The sequence below is a fragment of the Centruroides vittatus genome, unplaced genomic scaffold (genome assembly GCF_030686945.1).
Source record: "Centruroides vittatus isolate TY-2023 unplaced genomic scaffold, ASM3068694v2 contig_3176, whole genome shotgun sequence".
NCBI lineage: Eukaryota > Metazoa > Arthropoda > Arachnida > Scorpiones > Buthidae > Centruroides > Centruroides vittatus.
Window position 1 is genome coordinate 39,294 of NW_027122042.1, and position 17,932 is coordinate 57,225.

The following is a 17,932-nucleotide window of genomic DNA, read 5'->3' on the forward strand; positions in this document are numbered from 1 at the left end:
AGCAAGTGGAACTTATAAGGGGCCAGATTGGGACTATACAAGTGTTCAAAAATTTTGCACTTCAATTTTTCATCAATTCTTGTGACTGCACACAGAATGTGGCCATGCATTATCACAAAACAAAGATCACTCTTCAGCTCAGTAGACCACATCTTTTGTTTTGAATAGCTTGCTATAAATTTTTTAGGGTATCACAATAAATTGTTCCACAAGGCAGGAACTCAATTAGCAAATTCCCTTCCTGTCCCAAAATAGTATACATGAGCTGCTTCACTTTATTTTAGGCAAGTCAATAAGCTTCTACACCATTGATTGCTGCTTAATCTCTAATGTTGAGTATGCAGTCCAAATTCATTACTGGTCACAGTGTGGTCTAACAACTCCCACTATTTTTGGCATACTTGGTCAACAGATGGTGATTGCTATCATCACCTGTTGTTTCTTGTGTTCACCTGTGAGATGTTTACACATTCATCTTGAACAATGTTTGTGATATTGAAGATCTTTATGGATAATTTCATGTACAGTACATGTGAATGAAAAATTTGGGGGAATTCTGCACTTAATTTTGACATGGTGAACTGTGTTTGATCAAATTTTATTCATTCACCAACTGTACTAGAACATCAGTTGGCAACATCTTCCATCTTAATGCACATTTTGTCTGCCTTTCTTGAAAAGTCTTTACCAGTCCGACCATCCCATCACTTATTCATATCTATTTTTTTAAACTCTTTCCATCCTGTGGACACTAAAAGGGCCATTTTAATCATACCCATCATAGGTTCAGCCAAACTCACAATAGGGGTAACTGAGTGGTGAGAGACAGAGCCCAACATATTCAGGACAGATCATGCTTAAAAAATTGCTCACTTGGACTCAATTCTGGATCCACAGTGTGGTAGGTTGATGTCTTAACTGCCTCAACCACCCAGCCAACTCACTCATTGCTTTAGCTCTATAAATATCATGTCTGTTTATGAATTTGGGCCACCAGAATATTTTTGATATTCAGAAATTTGATTACTGAGAATATCTCACAAGTAGTGGGGAGTTCAATTTTGGCAGGCATTTCAACACATGATTATGAATCTTAAACTCAATAACCAAAATTTAAAACATTCAGCTGACATCTGCTTGATCTCCATGACAGCAATGGCCTTCTTCTGTCGGGATGTGCAATCAGAACTTAATTTCTGGATATACTGTAAAATGGGAAGCACGATAGGAATACACAGACACGTGAATTCAATTAAAACGAATTTAATTTCGCGATTAATAATATATACAAATAAGTTCTTTTTGGATTCCCTCAGTCCAATTTCTCTTGTTGTCCGATTGTAACAATAACCCAAGTAGCTTACCTTCTTGGCAACTACTTGCCCGACAATACTAATAAAACCCGCGCGATTCTTAACTAACTTAAACCTAAAAGGATAGAAAAGTATAAAAGTAGGAAGTGAGAAGAATTGATAGGATAGTGGGGTACCCTTGTTCTCGCTGAACTCCGATGCCGGCTGGTGGTTTATTCTGCGTGTCTCTGGGTTCGTCAACGTTGTAAAAAATATCTTTTAGGATAATTTCTTGTCAGTGTCTTTGACTCTACGGTCCGGATCCTCACCTCACGGCTCTCTATTCGGCCCTCGTGGAATTCCCTCTCACGAGCTCGCTGTTCTCGTCCGTGCTTCCTCGTGTCCGGCCGGAGAAAAAGTGACTCTTCGTGACCCAGATTTTACTCGTCCTCCACTCGAACTCTTTGTTCCACACGACCCCCTGGTGGGTGGGGAGTGGGAAGCCCGCGTTCCCAGAAGCCAGAACAATGGACAAAGGAAGTTAGAAAGAAGGGTTAAGAAGGAGAGAAAATTATTAAAACTAATTAAATCTAAAATTCATATGTACAAAAATATGGCGTACAGCCACAATACCACGTTTGTTGAAATTTCAGTTATATAACTATTCACATGATGATTTTAATTACAGTATAAAAATTCAAACTTCTGAGTTTGTTCAGATATACAGTTTGAGTTTTATTGACATATAGACTGTGTTAAGACTAAGAAATTTGATATTGTAATTTCTTGTGAACAATTTGCAGATTATCTGTTTTTTAAACTCAGTTTAAAACTTGCACAGTTATCTGTTGATTTTAAATTGCAATTATACACTTAACAGCTTTTCCTTTGTGTAAACTTACTAAGAATGTCTTAAAAAATCAGAAAATAAGTATGTGCAGTGTGTAAAACATACAGCCATCACAATGTTTTGGGAAACCATCAGATATTGTATACCTCACCTTTAGTTATCTTGTTTTCTATACATCAATACACATTTTAATTGAAATCATTAGACACACCAACTTAGGCTAAATTTGTATCTTGAAAGTTGATAAATTTTTTCTAATTTCTCTTTTTTGCGAAATGACTATCAAAGAACTATTTTGAAGCAGATTATGAATTTTAGCATATGTTAGTATTCTCCAGTGAATAAGAGATAAGAAATAAACTCTCAAATCTGTGTTGTTAAATATTATAGAGTCTATGTACAACTTTAGTAATAAAATCAACAATGATGACACTAATGGCAATTATTTTACTTACTGCTTACTTTGCTTTATTTACTCTATATGGATATGGCAGTCATTCATTGTCTAATACTATTATAAGCAAATAAAATATATTTTTGAATATTCATATAGCTATTGTGCCTTCAGCAATATCAGAAAAAATCAATTTAAGTCTTCAGCAAGCAGATTTGGCTCAATTGAAAGAGTTTGTTTTAGATGGATATGGAAAATATTTAGTGGGTAGAACATCATGGAATGAAGAGGTTCGCCAGTTTCTTCGAAATCTTCCTAGTTGTCTTGTGAGTAAATATTTCAGTGATTTTAATAAATAAACTTGTAAATCATTCTGAATTAAGAAGTATAAGGTTATTCATTGCTTTTAAAAGAATGAAAAAATATGTTGAACAATATCCGAATACTATACAGTGTTTTGTTTAAAATAAAAAATTTACTCTTAATTATTTTTTGTTTTGAAATCTTATTTATATCTTTTTTTTTTATTATGTTACTAGTTTTGAAATATTATTTAAACGAATGTCATTAATCAAAACAGCAATAATAATTAATTAGCTTAAGTTGTAAGTATTTTGATGGTCGAAAGACAAAATTAAGAACATATTCTATTAATATATCTTAAGAATCAACCAACCATCAGCCAAATTAATCAGACAGAAATTTTGCTACAAATATTAAATTAGAAATTACATGATAAGAATAACTAAAGGTAGACATTAGGTACCATCTTAATGAAAGCAGTAACTATAATTTAATTTTAAATTTAGAATAGTCTGGAAGAAAAGAATTGGCCCAAAGAGGAAGTCAAACCCACAACCTCTGCTTACCACTTATGTCACCCAAACCTCCAAGCGATTCCTCCCTTCCAGGCACATTTAAACTTTTAGATATAATCATCCAATAGTTGCCCACAACCCATGACACTGCGGTGACATATTCAATACGCACTGGCTTATTCCAACACAGCTATTGCTTTACTCAGCATGGTATATATATATATATATAAACATCCCAAGAACCCAATGTATTAATAATCAACCAACTATCAGCTAAATTACTTGTGCAGAAATTATGCTACAAATCCTGCGTTAGGCGTGCGGGGTGCAGGTGCACCCCAAACACTTTTAAACGCGTGTATTTTTTCATGTAATGAATGCTCAAAAATGATGCCCTTAGTACCTTCCTTCAAAGTACTGAAGATCGCAGTGAAAAAGTTAAAAATTCCAGAAAAAAAAACTTTTCATAAAAAAAACACAGCAAAATGCATGAGGTGCACCTGCACCCCGCGCGCCTAACGGAAGAAGTTTTATTAGTGCAACCACTGGACAGGGTGGAGCCAAGTTAGTGTACTGAAAAAACGGTCACTGCCTGGTATCGAATCAGTCATAATACAAATGACGAATAAGAGCATAGAAGGCGTATAAATAAGATTTTTAAGGCCAATTAACAGAAAGAAGGTGTCCCATAGACTTAGCATTGAAAGTTTGAAAAGTGGAGTTTTCTGAAAATATTTATTGGTAAATTGTCATAAAAACATGTTTATTTGTCTAAATAACGTCAAACAATTTCTCGTTACCAAATTAGAAGTAAAAAAAAAAAAACGATTAAAACAAGCGATTTTATAGCGACTGTTTACATAAGTCAAAGTGGTAGTCTGCGGGGGCGTGGCATTTCGCGGGAATTTTACCGACAATTGTTTTTACTGGTGGATCTAATAACAGACAAAGAAAGTAACTAATTACAGTGTAAAAGAAGTTAACTATCGATGTTATCTGCCGATAATCCTCCTTTTTATCTCTAGTTGCTGTAGAGTTTTGGGGGGGTGTACTTTTGGAAATACTGAAATATTTTTGGCCCGGGGTTTGTGACAAAGCATTTAATGATTGGGACAGTTAAAAAACACATACGGGAACACGATTCAACGGTTAGATAGCAACAGACTTGTTAACAGTTCGAAAAATAGACTTTTGAAGTTGACGTTATTTTCCCTGAAAAATTCCCGAAACGTAATACTTTTTTGTTTTCGTTATAAATAAACAAAACTGATATATTTTAAGTAGTATTGCTGATTAATACATCAGAAACACAATCCCACTTACGTCAAAAACGAAAAAATTGCGAAAAAAATTTTGATTTTTTCAGTAGCAACTTTAGTCGCGTGGGGTGCAGGTGCACCCCACACGACTAAAGTTGCAAAGGTGTAAAGGTGCACCTTGCACGCCCCACCGTGTTCGACCCCCCGCGTGTTCTAACGCCAGGTTAATTAAATTAGAAATTGCTCATTGTGTGATGTGTTACTGAAGAAAGCCAATAGCCTTTAATTCTTTAGTCTACAAAACTAGTAATGGAAACTTAATTAAATTAAATTAGAAATTACATGATAAGAACAACTTCTAAATTTAAAATTAAATTATAGGTACTACTTTCATTAAGAGTTGGCATCTAATGTCTACCTGTAATTGTTCTTATTATGTAATTTCTAATTTAATATTTGTAGCATAATTTCTCCCCAATTAATTCGGCTGATGATTGGTTGATTATTAATACATCAGGTTGTTGGGATGGTTATATATATCTTAAGAATATTCTGTAAACAAAATATCAATAATAACCCCCTGAAATTATTTTGGATATATTTAAGACATGAATGATGTTAGCATACTTTAAAGTGAATTTATTCAATTTATTATTTTAACAGAAAATCAAAGTATGTAATTGAATACTATACTATAATAGATATTTGCATAATAAAATTTTAAAAACTACCAACTAAAACTTAAAATACTTAAAACAAATTACATAAATAATTTTGGATTGTCAATTCTCCTAGATTCGCTAGCAGACTCCCAGAATTTGGCAAAAATTTTAATATTTTCTCTGACTTCTAAATTAAGGCCATATTTACTCAGCAAGACATTCAACTGTGGGGTATATGTGATGTAGCTAAAAAATAACAAGACTGTGATTGCCTGCATGCAACAGTTGCACAAATGGGCCAAATTGAGTGAATGGGTGGGTAAATGACCTTGAACAAGTCAGAACAAGTGCAGCGAGTCTCAACTTGTTACTGCTATTAGATTGCCATGAGTGCCTGCTGTGAGTGGATGTGTTGTTAGCATGTTTTGGAAAAATGGTCAGCTTGAAAGAGGAGCAATATATCAACATGAAATTTTTGGTGAAATTGAAAAAACTGCCACTGAATCTTTGCACCTGCTATGTGAAGCATATGGAGATGCATGTCTTTCTTATGCATGTGTGTTCAAATGGCACAGATTTTCTGAGGGTCAAGAGGATGTGAAAGACAATGAATGTTCTGTATGGCCTAGCACATCAGAAACAAAGGAAAACGTACAAAAAGTGGAACAAATCGTTTGAAGTGATCGAAGAATGAGCATAAGAATGATTGCAGACGTGGCACACATGGATAAGGCGAGTGTGAAGCAGATTTTGCATGAAAAACTGAACATGACAAAGGTGTGTGCTAAGGTTGTCCCACAGCTGCTGTCCCATGTCCCCAGAGCAGACACAGAATTGCAAGTGAATTTGTCCTGACCTTTTGGCACAAATTGAAGAGATGCCAAACTTTCTGGACATCATAACTTGCGATGAAACTTGGATATTCCAGTATGATCCTGAAACAAAGCATCAATCCATGCACTAGAAGACACCACAGTTACCAAGGATGAAAAAAGCATGACTAGTGGTGTTGCCACCCGTCTGGTTTTTACCTGGACAGTCTGGTTTTTAATTCATTCTCCGGGTTAACAATTAATTTTGTCTGGGATTTCGTAGCAACCTGTCGACCTTTTCTGTTTTTTTTTTTTTTTTTTTGCTTCTCAGCTCTTTAATTAAAGCTAAGTTATTTCATTTCTTAACTTAAGTTTCTCCTACACAAGTTCCTAACTGGTTTAGAACTGACATGCAGGTTATTCTTCGCATGGAAAATAACATTGCGCATGCGTCAGAGACTTCTGTTCGAACAGACCTGACCTGCTGTCCAGGTCAGCAATTTTGAAAAGGTGGCAACAATAAGCATGACAAAGTTCAAGTTCAAAGCCATGCTCATTGTGTTCTTCAACATTAAGGGTGTAATTTTGGAACATTGGGTTCCAGAAAGCACAATAGTGACCTAATATTACTATAAAGAAGTTCTGGAATCTTTGGAAAGGGTCAGAAGACAGTGGAGATACTTGTGACAAAATGGTTTCATCCTTCATCAGGACAATGCACCAGCCCATTCCGCTCTGTCAGTGAAGCAGTTTTTGGCCAAGAAGGGAGTCATGCTACTTGAACACCCATTATACTCACCTCTGTACTAGCTCTATGTGACTTTTACCTTTTCTCTATAGTCAAGTCTGCTCTGAAGGGAGACCATTTTGATTCTGTTTCTGCTGTCAAGAAAAAATGACGGAGCATCTGCATAGCTTTACAGAAGATGATCTGCAGCACTGTTATGATCAATGAAAGTTGCGAATGCAGCACTGTGCAGAAGCAGAAGGATCATACATTGAAGGGGAACACAACTAAAGTGAATATACTACTCAAGGTTTAAAGTTCCAGCTTTGGTCTTGTTATTTTCTAGCCACACCTCATATATTAAAACAGATTAAAAAATAGGTTACAGCATTTTGATATGACTGAGAGTAAAAAATGTCAAATCTCCTGGAATCAACTCTTCAGGACTTGAAAAGCTTAATTTAGTTTCATATGAATTTTAGTTTGATGAAGAAATAATTCAGTTCAAATATAAAGATAAAATAATAAATCAAAGTATTTGAAAAACTTATTCTGTTTCTATTAGGTATTGTTACAGAAAAAATTAATTAGGTTCTCTTTTGTAATGTTCTATATACATGTAGAACTTTAAAAGAGAACCTAATTAATTTTCATGTATATAGGATGATAAAATATATTAGTGATACTGTAAATGAAGAAATTGTTAATAATAAGCATTAAACTTTAGTTAACATAACTGCATCCTGAATAAACTCCTGGATTACATATCAACTATAACTATGAAATTACACATGTAAGCACATTGCTTAAAATACAGAAATGGCCAGATTAAATTAAAATTATAAATAATATTTGGAATTAATAGTAGAGAAGTTAATACCATAAAACTAAAAACAATTTAATTTCATAGTGAATATTCTTGAGATATTTTAATAAAGTGCTCACTTTAAAATTCCATAATTAGAAAATAAAAAGTTAAAAACATTAAATAGCATACCTAATACAGGTTCAATTCAAATGATAAAAACCATTTATCTTGTGGTTTTTTTTACATTACTTATGAATTTAATTATATACTAAAATATCATTATTAAAAAATTTATATTTATATTATATATGATGTATTATTTTTAATTTCAGGCAAGTATTGACTCTCTTCATAATGCTGTATGCACCGATGATACTGAAAGTGTAAAAAGTTTACTTGATGAAGATATAATGCTTATAAGAGCAAAAGATAATGTTGGAAACAATCCTATTCATTTAGCTGTAAAGAAAAATCAGTTGGAAGTGACAAAATATCTCATTACTAATTTTCCATCAGTATTAAATATGAAAGATAAAGTAAGTTTATTTCATTCTGTTTAAAATTTTATTTATCTAAAATAATTAAACTTTGTTGAAAATAACAGGCTGGCCGAACTGTTTTACATATAGCTGGTCAAAACAACAATAAAGAATTATATCAAATGTTAGTAGATGCTGGTGCTGATCCAATGATATTAGATCAGGTTTGTAATTTTTCTTATATACTTTAATATTCCACAGTTTGAATTATATAGCTTTATAGTAATCATTTTTAGTAGTAAAAATTTTGAAGTCTCAAAAATTTGAAGGCTTTTATTAAACTCAAATGCTTCTGGAGTAATTTTCTGTGAACTTTTTCTGTATATGTACTTATAAAAGTTTACTGATTCATTCATATTAATAAATTCTTTAAGTTTATTAAAAATATAAAGAAAAGTTTATTTACTAAAACAGTAATTTGTAATCTATGTACAAAAATTACAGCTAACAAATAAGTTTTGAAAAATAGATATGGAAAATTTTTTCAATATTTTATTCATTGAACATTTATGAATGTGTTATAGAATTTCAAAATTTCACATTCTATTTTATTATATAAAGCATCTCCTTAAGTTCTTCGGTTTTATCCATAATTTCTACTTTATGTAACCTCATCTCATCTAAAAATAATAATTTTTTAAAAAAGTCATAATTATAGAAAATATATTTAGTCACTTCAACAGTTCTCAAAGAAATGAAAAAAAAAAAAAAAATTAAAATTGAACAAGAATTTATCTCTAAAAATTTCTGTTTTGTAATATCAGAATGTACTTCTCTTTGATATATTTTTTTTATTAATTTATTTCTATTTTTCTTTTATATTCAAAAACTAATTAAAAAAAAATAATTTGCATGTAGAAAGGAAGAACTGCGGAATATTATATTCAGAGTCATATAAAACCAGAACAAAAAGTTGTAAATGAATCATCAGTGATTCCTCCAAGTTTAGATTCTGTGATAGAAAACAAAGATGTTACAATTCCAAATGAAAATATGGATATTTCAAATATTGTTCCTAGTGAAATAATTGAAGAGAAACCTATTAAAAAAGAACAGAAACCTATTAAAAAAGAAGTTCAAGCTGAAGAAACAAAAGAAACTTCAGATAAAAAAGATGATGAGAAAAAAAATGTTGAAACGATTCAGACAGAAAATGAAGAAATACAAAATACTGAACAATTAGAAGCTGAAAGAAAAGAAGAAAAAGAGATTGTAAGTGCTATGCAGACACCATCAACTGACACCAGTACAGGTAAAGTTACTACATGTAAGTAAATATAAGATATTAAACAAAATTTAAATTTTAATATTTGATAGACTCCATTTAAACATGAAAATAACAAGTTTCTGTTTATAAACTATTTTTAGTTAAAGTACATATTTTTCTTATTATTAATAACTCTACTTCTTGCCCTTACATTAATATTATTTAACTTTTTCTTACATAAACAATTACCATTATAATTTATATTTCAGTGCTTATCACACACAGCAATCAGGTATTTGAGCCCTGAAATATAAATTACAGCAGTCTTAGTTTATGTAAGAATAAATTAAATAATACATATTTTTCTGTGTATTTTTTGTTTAGCTTTAAAGTGATTAAACAAGGAATAGACTTGGTAATATTATTGAGGAATTTAAATGTTATCCTTTGGGTCTATACAGAACAAAGTTCAAGAGTTACATATTTCTTATGGCAAGAAACAAGGCATTAATTAGCATAGCTCACAGCATTATCAAGTCTACTCTTCATAAATAAACTTTTCATTTGATTACCTAGTTTAAATAGAATGTATTCTATATATGAGAAACCATAAAATTATTTTCTTTTAGAAAAACTGATAGAGATTTACTTTTTTATTTTTAAATAAATTTTTTCTTAATGTAACATAAATTATTTATGTACATAGTTAGCAAGATATAAGTTTCCCTTTTCAGAGAGCTCTGGAGTGCATTCTTCTACTCAAAATGAGACAAAATTTGGACTACAGATAATTCAAATGATGCGCTTGATATTTCTTAAATAAAAAAAATAGTACAAAAATCCGTCAATAGGTGGCGAATCTTGAAGACTTGGTTATGGGATTTCCTGAAGAACCTATTGTAGAAGACTTGCATCTGTTTCAGATCTGAAGGACTGCATTCGGAGCCATGTTCTGGATATTCTGACAGACTAACTGCGTTCAGCTGTGGAAAACATAATTTTGCAATTAGAGCACATTGTTCAAAATGAAGGAGGACATATTGTGCTACATATTCAACATTTATATGTGCCTGCATATTCAATATTTCTCTGTTACAGCGCCATCTATCGACAGATTTTTGTACTATTTTTTTATTTAAGAAATATCAAGAGCATTATTTGAATTATCTGTAGTCCAAATTTTGTCTCATTTTGAGCAGTAAAACATACTTCAGAGCTCTCTGAAGTGAGAAACTTGTTTCTTGCTAACCCTGTATATCAAACTAGCAAATTTATTGTCTTATTTTTTTATTAATTTAGAGATAATTGAGATAAGAATTTTATTTATTAGATACTTTTATTACTATAGAAAAACATGTTATCTATAAAAATTACTTAATCATCAAAATCATCTAATTTAATTTTGAATAAATGATTTGCAATGAGATTCAAATCTTTACTCGGTTTTATAATATTAAAAATGTATTTAGGTAGAATTAATAAAAAAAATCTAGCTAAAACAAACTTAGTGCGTGAACATAGCTAGATGTTTAAATCTTTAATTGCAAATGATTTGCTGGATTATTTTATTGTTTTTTTATGGTTAATTTAATAATTAGATATAAAGCAGTTCGGTTAGAAGTAGGCAGTTAAGCTGCCATTTCATGATAAATTTAATACTTAAAAAGAAATTAATTTTTAATTTAGAATATTTTGGATGAAAATATAATCTGGCAAATTGTTTAGCACTACAACACTACAAATTAGATTAGGTTGTTGTATAAGTTATTATGTTCAAATCTTTATCTTGTGCAAACCAGATTATATATATATATTATATATAATCTGCTCAGAGTGTTTAGATGGCTTAATTGACAAAAGTCTTATCAATCTACAAATGTTCTTTTTGAATTCAAATCACATTCTGTGCATTCCTTTTTAAAACATATCAATTTTTTAAAAAAATCCTGAAGCCTATCAATGCACAAAATAGCATTAACAAATTAATAATTATAAACATTTATTATTCTTTATACATTATTTCTAATGATGTTTCAGCTAAACAATATAAAATAATCCCAAATAAATTGACAGAATATTTTATCTCACTATTATTATTGAATCATAGTACAAGATTTGGATCATATGCTTAATCTAAAAATACAACAAAAATGTTATAACAAATTTAAAAATCAGAAACATATTCTTGATTTTGCGAAATTTGTTTTATCAATTCTTGCTTGGTATAAACATATAAAGCCATCTTTAAATTTTATAGTGCGTTTTTTAAAATTTTTCTGTAAAATTTATGTTCTTTAACATAATTTTAGAATTGTTGGATAATGAAAGATTATTTACGCAAATAAAATGGAATTACTAGATGACAATTTCTGATAAAATGGGTACAAAGCATAATACAGTATCTATAATTTAAAATATCAAAAAAGAAAATTCATAGCTTTTTACAATTATATGAAAATTAAAATTATCTGTCTTCAATCTTAATTGCTTCTCTAAAAAAATCATTGTTAAGAATGTCATAAATTGAGGTTTTATTTTTGGAAATGAACTGGATAATATTACAATGAAATGGCCGATAAAAAGAATACTCTATTTAAATATGGCATTGCAAACACAGGGGTCACCCTGGCATTTTTATAGCAATTGCCAATTCATTTGCCAAACATTTTGTATTTGCCAAGTTACTTTTTCACTTACTGTACCTTTTTATACCAACCAGAAATGAAGGAACAATCCACAATATAAAAAAACAGAGTTTCTATGACTAAGTTTCTCAAGCGACTTTATTTTTGATTATTAACAGTAAAATTTGTATTATAGTGTGAGTAGCACATGTGATTAAAACTGAATCCTTTGTGGCTGCTCAACTCATGTTTCAAAAGTCTTCTCAAAATCAATTTTCAGCGAGTGACATTTTTTTTTTTTTGCGGATTGTTCTGATGCTATATGCCACTTCAGTCACCAGATGAATAAAATTTTCACAAACTATGAATTATGTGACAGGCAGCATGACTCCCTGCATACTTATAAATTTTATATTTTAAATTAATTGGAAATGTGGAGGTAAAATAAATACAGGAAATGACCATAAAATGAGGGTGTTGTATTTCTAATTGATTGCTCAACTTATTTTTATATAGTTCATTTATTTTCACATACAAATACTACTAGTTAAATGTATATTTTGAATTTAGTACTAAAATATGGTGTTTAGAGAATTCTTAAAATAGTTAACAACTTTTGATTAATAAAGTGAATTTTGATTGATTTGAAGAAATAGTTTTAATAAGTTATCAGTATAAATATGATTAATGTTATCTGTCACTTATTTTTATTCTTATTTGATTTTGATATTTTTATGTATATTAATTAAAAAATTTAATTTATCTTGGCTAGGGGACAGGCTAAATGAACTGATTGATTACTGGATAAAAGATAAAGATCTTTTACGTCTAGAACATGTTGTTATTGCTGGTCAGGGAGAAAGGTTAATTGGAAGAACATCAGATGATAAACAAGTTCAAGAATTTTTGGAACTAGTTCCAACATATATGGTAAGTTTTATTTCATTTAAGTTAATTAGTTATAATTAATAATGTGGATAATAATATGCTCTCTCTTATGTCACCCCTCTTTTAATACATGGATGGTATGCCATTTCAGCAGTAATTGTCAGTTTCTGGGGTATACATTGTCAAAATTTTATTATTATATTTTTCTTTTTTTTGGCTTGTTTTGTTTGGCAGCACTGCAGGAACGGCATGAGGTTATTTAAGGTGTGCAGACTGGCAACTTGCTCTCTGGGTTTGGACTCTCGGGTTTGGACTCTTGGGTGCCTTGGTGTTCTCAGAAACTGTGTGTGTGTAAGACTTTTCTGAAGTAATTTTAGAACTAAAATGCATCCACATCAAAGTAATTACCTGCTGGGGACATTAGATCCAGTGTTTAAGTTAATGAATTGTTGGAATATAATATTGACCGATGAATATTACAGATCCACATGTTGAATTGTTGGAAAGACCTTTGTGTAAACTACTACAGTTGGCCTACTTGTGGAATTCATGTATATGTTACAGTAAAAACCCGTTTTTAGTTAAAACATGTTTTAACTAGTTGAAACTAGTTTTTACTGGATGTCATTGTTATAATTAGAATTTACTGCTAGTCAAAAATGAATTTGAGTTAAAACTAGTTTTAACTAGACAAAACAGGTTTTAACAAAATGGCTTAGTAAAAATTGTTTTGACCAAGGTCATTCAGCTAACACGTTCCTATAGTGTATGATGAATTTCATATTGCTTTAACCCTTTTCCCCCCGACATCTTGTTTACGTTTATTTTGCAATCCCTCCTAAGGCAATATAGGTCAGTCAGGCGATATTGTTTTAAAAAATCACTTAATTTACTAATATCTCTAGTTTTAAATACGATATTTTTCAATACATTTTATTAGAAAAATTTATAAGAAAAAAAATAATATATATCAGAACTGACACATAAACTTGATAATTTGTAACATTTTGTGAAAATTAACATTGTCTAGTTACATAGTTGTTTGCTGGCACTGAGCCAGAAAGAGGTAGAATATTGTTTTGTACAATTCGATATAACACTTATGCATGTATGTTTATTTGTTGTGAAATTATCGCACATTATATCAAACATTTGTTTGAAATCAAAATTTTATACTGCTATCAACTAATATAATGAATTATTATACTTTATTCACTTCATATCGAATGAGATTATATCTGTTGTTAATAAATTTTACAAAAATCGATATTTACCAAAGTAACGATGAAATCAGTACCCTTGAAGTTTTGCTTAAAAAGCCAGGGTACCGATCGATCGGTGCCTTCAGGGACGAAGGGTTAATTAATGTTAATAACACAGATGTGTGACCAATATTTTCAATAAATATCATATTAAATAATACAAATGTTTTAATCCCAATCATCACTTTATTTATTTCCCCCAAACATATTTATGTAGCTAAAATTAGTTTTAACTAATGTTAAAAGTTAAAACTAGTTTTATCTAAAATCAAAACATGTACAGCAGTAAATTCTAGTTTTAACTAGAGAAAACGGGTTTTAACAATGACATCCAGTAAAAACTAGTTTCAACTAGTTAAAATGCATTTTAACTAAAAACGGGTTTTTACTGTAACATATATATTCTGTATATATTTTGTACATAAACTTAGTTATATGTGTCTTTTCATTGTCTCGTATTGTCTGTGGTAATCACATAATCACACTCCTACGTTCCCACAATTATCCCCCTACAGATTTTTGTGGATCCCACAATGGCAATCACCTATTCCTAGTAACTTTTTGGTTCACTCTACTTGTTTTTAACACGTTGACTGCCATCTACGAGATGACTCGTAGTTACCGTTTTTGCCTAGGACGCCACCTACGAGTTATATCGTAGTTTGTTTCCTTGCCATATTTGTGCAGCTACGATGTAATTCGTAGTATATCAGTGTAAATATGAATAGATAGCTTCAGGGGCAAGAACAAAAAATCAAGTTTGGCTTACATGAACAGAACATTTATTAATAAATGAACAGAAAATATAATCATAAAAAGTTTATTCAAAATCGAAAGCAAAACAATATTTTTATTGTTTGTGATAATTTTTAAAACAATCTTCTACGCAAAGGGCTGGCTTGTCTAGACAGATTGGACAGAAATAACGCGTTTCTCGGCGTTTTTTAGCTTTGGTACAAATTCGACATGGCTTTGTCGGATGTTGTTTTTTCTGAGTAGGTGGGATACTCTGTAAATAGTGAAGCTCTTGCAATTTAATTTTTTTTGAAACTGGTTGAATCTCTTCTCCAATCAACGCTTTGACGAATGCTTCTCTAAACTTTATAAGTTTTATTTTAGAAGAAGTTGCTTTTTGAAAGAGTTTGTGCGCATTATGTATATATATTTCTATAATATGTAATGCAACCTTTTTGGGCCATCTAATAGTCTTTCTTAGAGCTGTGTAGTACGATAGCATTTTTTATTTCTTTATGTTTTGCAATTTCTTGTGCAGCATACAAATTGGTTTGTTCGACCAGTAATGCAAGAAATTCTTCCGAAAAAAATAGGTCTACCAGCATTTGCACTGTAAGGTTTGTCGTATCCAATTTCAAACCAACATTTTCTTGGAAAATAAATAGTTCAGGATTTTGTTGAGTTTCTGTCCACAAATTATCGTTTGGATTTGATGTGGTTGCTTGAGACGCATCGTCATTGCCTTCAGGTTCGAGAATAGTCTCATCTTCAGGTTCGGAGACGACGTCATAATCACTGTCCTCACTTGAATCCTCAGATGGTACATAATCGCTACTGTCGTTACCATCATCACCAAAAATTTTGTCAGATTCTGAATCACTTAGATTAGTGTAGTAATCAAGTTGTTTTTTAGTCAGTGGTCTTTTCTTATCCATATTGGGATATTTATATTTGATTATAGAAATAAATAAAAAATAACACTCTCAAAAAAGACGTAAATGTGATGTGCTCGCCTCTATATCCGATTTATTACTAATGAATTTAGACGCACATCTCCGATTGGCTGTAGCGAAGTGACAGGACGAATCGTGTCTGTGCACGAATTAACTCGTAGTTTGGCTTTAGCGAAGAGCTTTCTGTTACATAAGCCAACTACGAGATAATTCGTAATACCTTTATTTTAAGAAAAACACATTCTATATGCTTTTTGATTATTACTATGTACTCTGATTAGAGTTTTTAATAATATAATATAATTAAATTAAGTTGGCGTTTTACAACAGAATCCTGAAAAGTCACGTGGCAGTCAACGTGTTAACAGATGCATTCGAACTGTGAAAGTCAGTTAGCCTGATTATGCCCATTGAACACAGTTGAAAATGTTTGCTTTTATGTAATTTATTCTTGCTGGGTATTGGTTATATGAGCAGTATTTATTAATATATTTCCAGTTTCGAGTAATTAAATTTATAAGTTGTGATTAATTAAATAAATGGTATTGAAAAATTTTTCAGTTGAATTATTTATATGTAATCAAAAATTCTGGCTTATAAATCAATATATTTTTAACTAAAATTAAAACTTTACATTAATTCAACCATTTTTATTGTTAATGAACAAATTAATACATACATAAATGGATTCATTCATTCAAAAAACTTCTAAATTCATTGTCATTGCAACTATTTTTATTTTAAAATATTATGGGTACTGAAATTTAGATGTTATTTTTAACATTACTTGCTTCATAATAATTTTTATTTGGAAAATAAATTTTATTTAATTTGTAATATAATTCACATTTTTTTCAGGCTCGGATTAGATCTGTTCATGAGGCAGTAGTTAGAGGAAACTTGGGAGAAGTGAAATCTGTTTTAACGAGAAAAAGATTTGCACTAAGTAGAGACCATTTAGGAGCAAGTCCTTTGCATCTTGCTGTTCTTCATGGTCATACTGATATCCTTAGATATATTATAAATCATTTTCCCGAAACATTAGATGGACCAGATAATGTAAGTTTTAACATTAAGTTACTTAAAAGTTTTAAAAACAGATAAAAATTACAAGTGTTTTTTAGTTAATTATACAGTATAATTAATTAAAATGTTTCCACTCTTTAATTATATTTTTATAAATAATACTGACAAAATTACATGAACACAATATACATAAATTAAAAGTATTGAACACCTGCATCTTCTGCATGCTGTATGCCTGTGAGACATGTGTGATAACAAAAGATATGGAAAGAAAAATATTAGCATTTGAAAGACACTGTTACTGAAAGATCTTACAAATAGGATGGATGCAGAAAGTCACAAACAAAGAACTTTATAATAGGATATATATGAAAAAGAATCTGTTACAAAAAATTATACGAGGGTAATCCCAAAAGTAAGGTCTCCTATTTTTTCAAAAATACAAAGAAACATTTATTTTCAATAACATTCATATCATTTTAAAGCTTGAACATTTATCTATTTTTCTAAAGCTAGAACAGAAGAACTATACTCATCTCCATTTTTTGGACATTGATATAAAATTTAAACAAGGAAATGTACAAATAGTGGTGTATTTAAAATTCACGTATGCTCCCCTATATCCATACATACACAAGTTATCACATTTAAGGCACTTATTAAAAGAGCGTTCTTGTATTGCACCAATGTTCGAGACCAAGGAGATTACTAGAATTAAAAGAATTGCAACAGATTTAGGCTACAAAACTGGCACAATTGAAGGCCTGGTCAAAAGTTACAGACAACATAAAGGCAAAAAAGATACTAAAGTAGATGCAATTAATAAATTCACATACAATAAGCATATAGGAGATGTGATGAATGAATTGAGTACTTATAAAAATGCAAAAATGGTATATAAAAGAGCACCCAGCATCTACAGCTTACTAAGGAATGATAAAGACAGAGTAAAAATGCAAGAGAAAGCTGCAGTTTATAAAATGCCATTTGAAAATCAACAATTAGGAGTAGCAAAGGATTATGTGGGTGTAACCAGAAGAAACTTAGCAATACATCTGCGAGAACACAGGTACAAA

The 17,932-nt window shown here is 30.6% G+C and overlaps 1 protein-coding gene across 2 annotated transcripts in view; it reads left to right on the top strand.

The window, feature by feature from the left end:
• The first annotated feature begins 2,737 nt into the window (after positions 1-2,737).
• The window catches only part of LOC136973468 (serine/threonine-protein phosphatase 6 regulatory ankyrin repeat subunit B-like), a 57,918-nt gene continuing 42,723 nt past the window's right edge, over positions 2,738-17,932 (top strand). The window contains exons 1-6 of one of the 2 annotated variants that reach the window (XM_067268201.1): positions 2,738-2,862; positions 7,955-8,158; positions 8,227-8,325; positions 9,020-9,428; positions 12,765-12,922; positions 16,689-16,889. In XM_067268201.1, coding sequence (XP_067124302.1) covers positions 8,033-8,158; positions 8,227-8,325; positions 9,020-9,428; positions 12,765-12,922; positions 16,689-16,889 — 993 coding nt within the window. In that variant the 5' untranslated portion in view covers positions 2,738-2,862; positions 7,955-8,032. The remainder of the gene's footprint in view (positions 2,863-7,954; positions 8,159-8,226; positions 8,326-9,019; positions 9,429-12,764; positions 12,923-16,688; positions 16,890-17,932) is intronic. The other variant, XM_067268202.1, reaches the window with a different exon arrangement.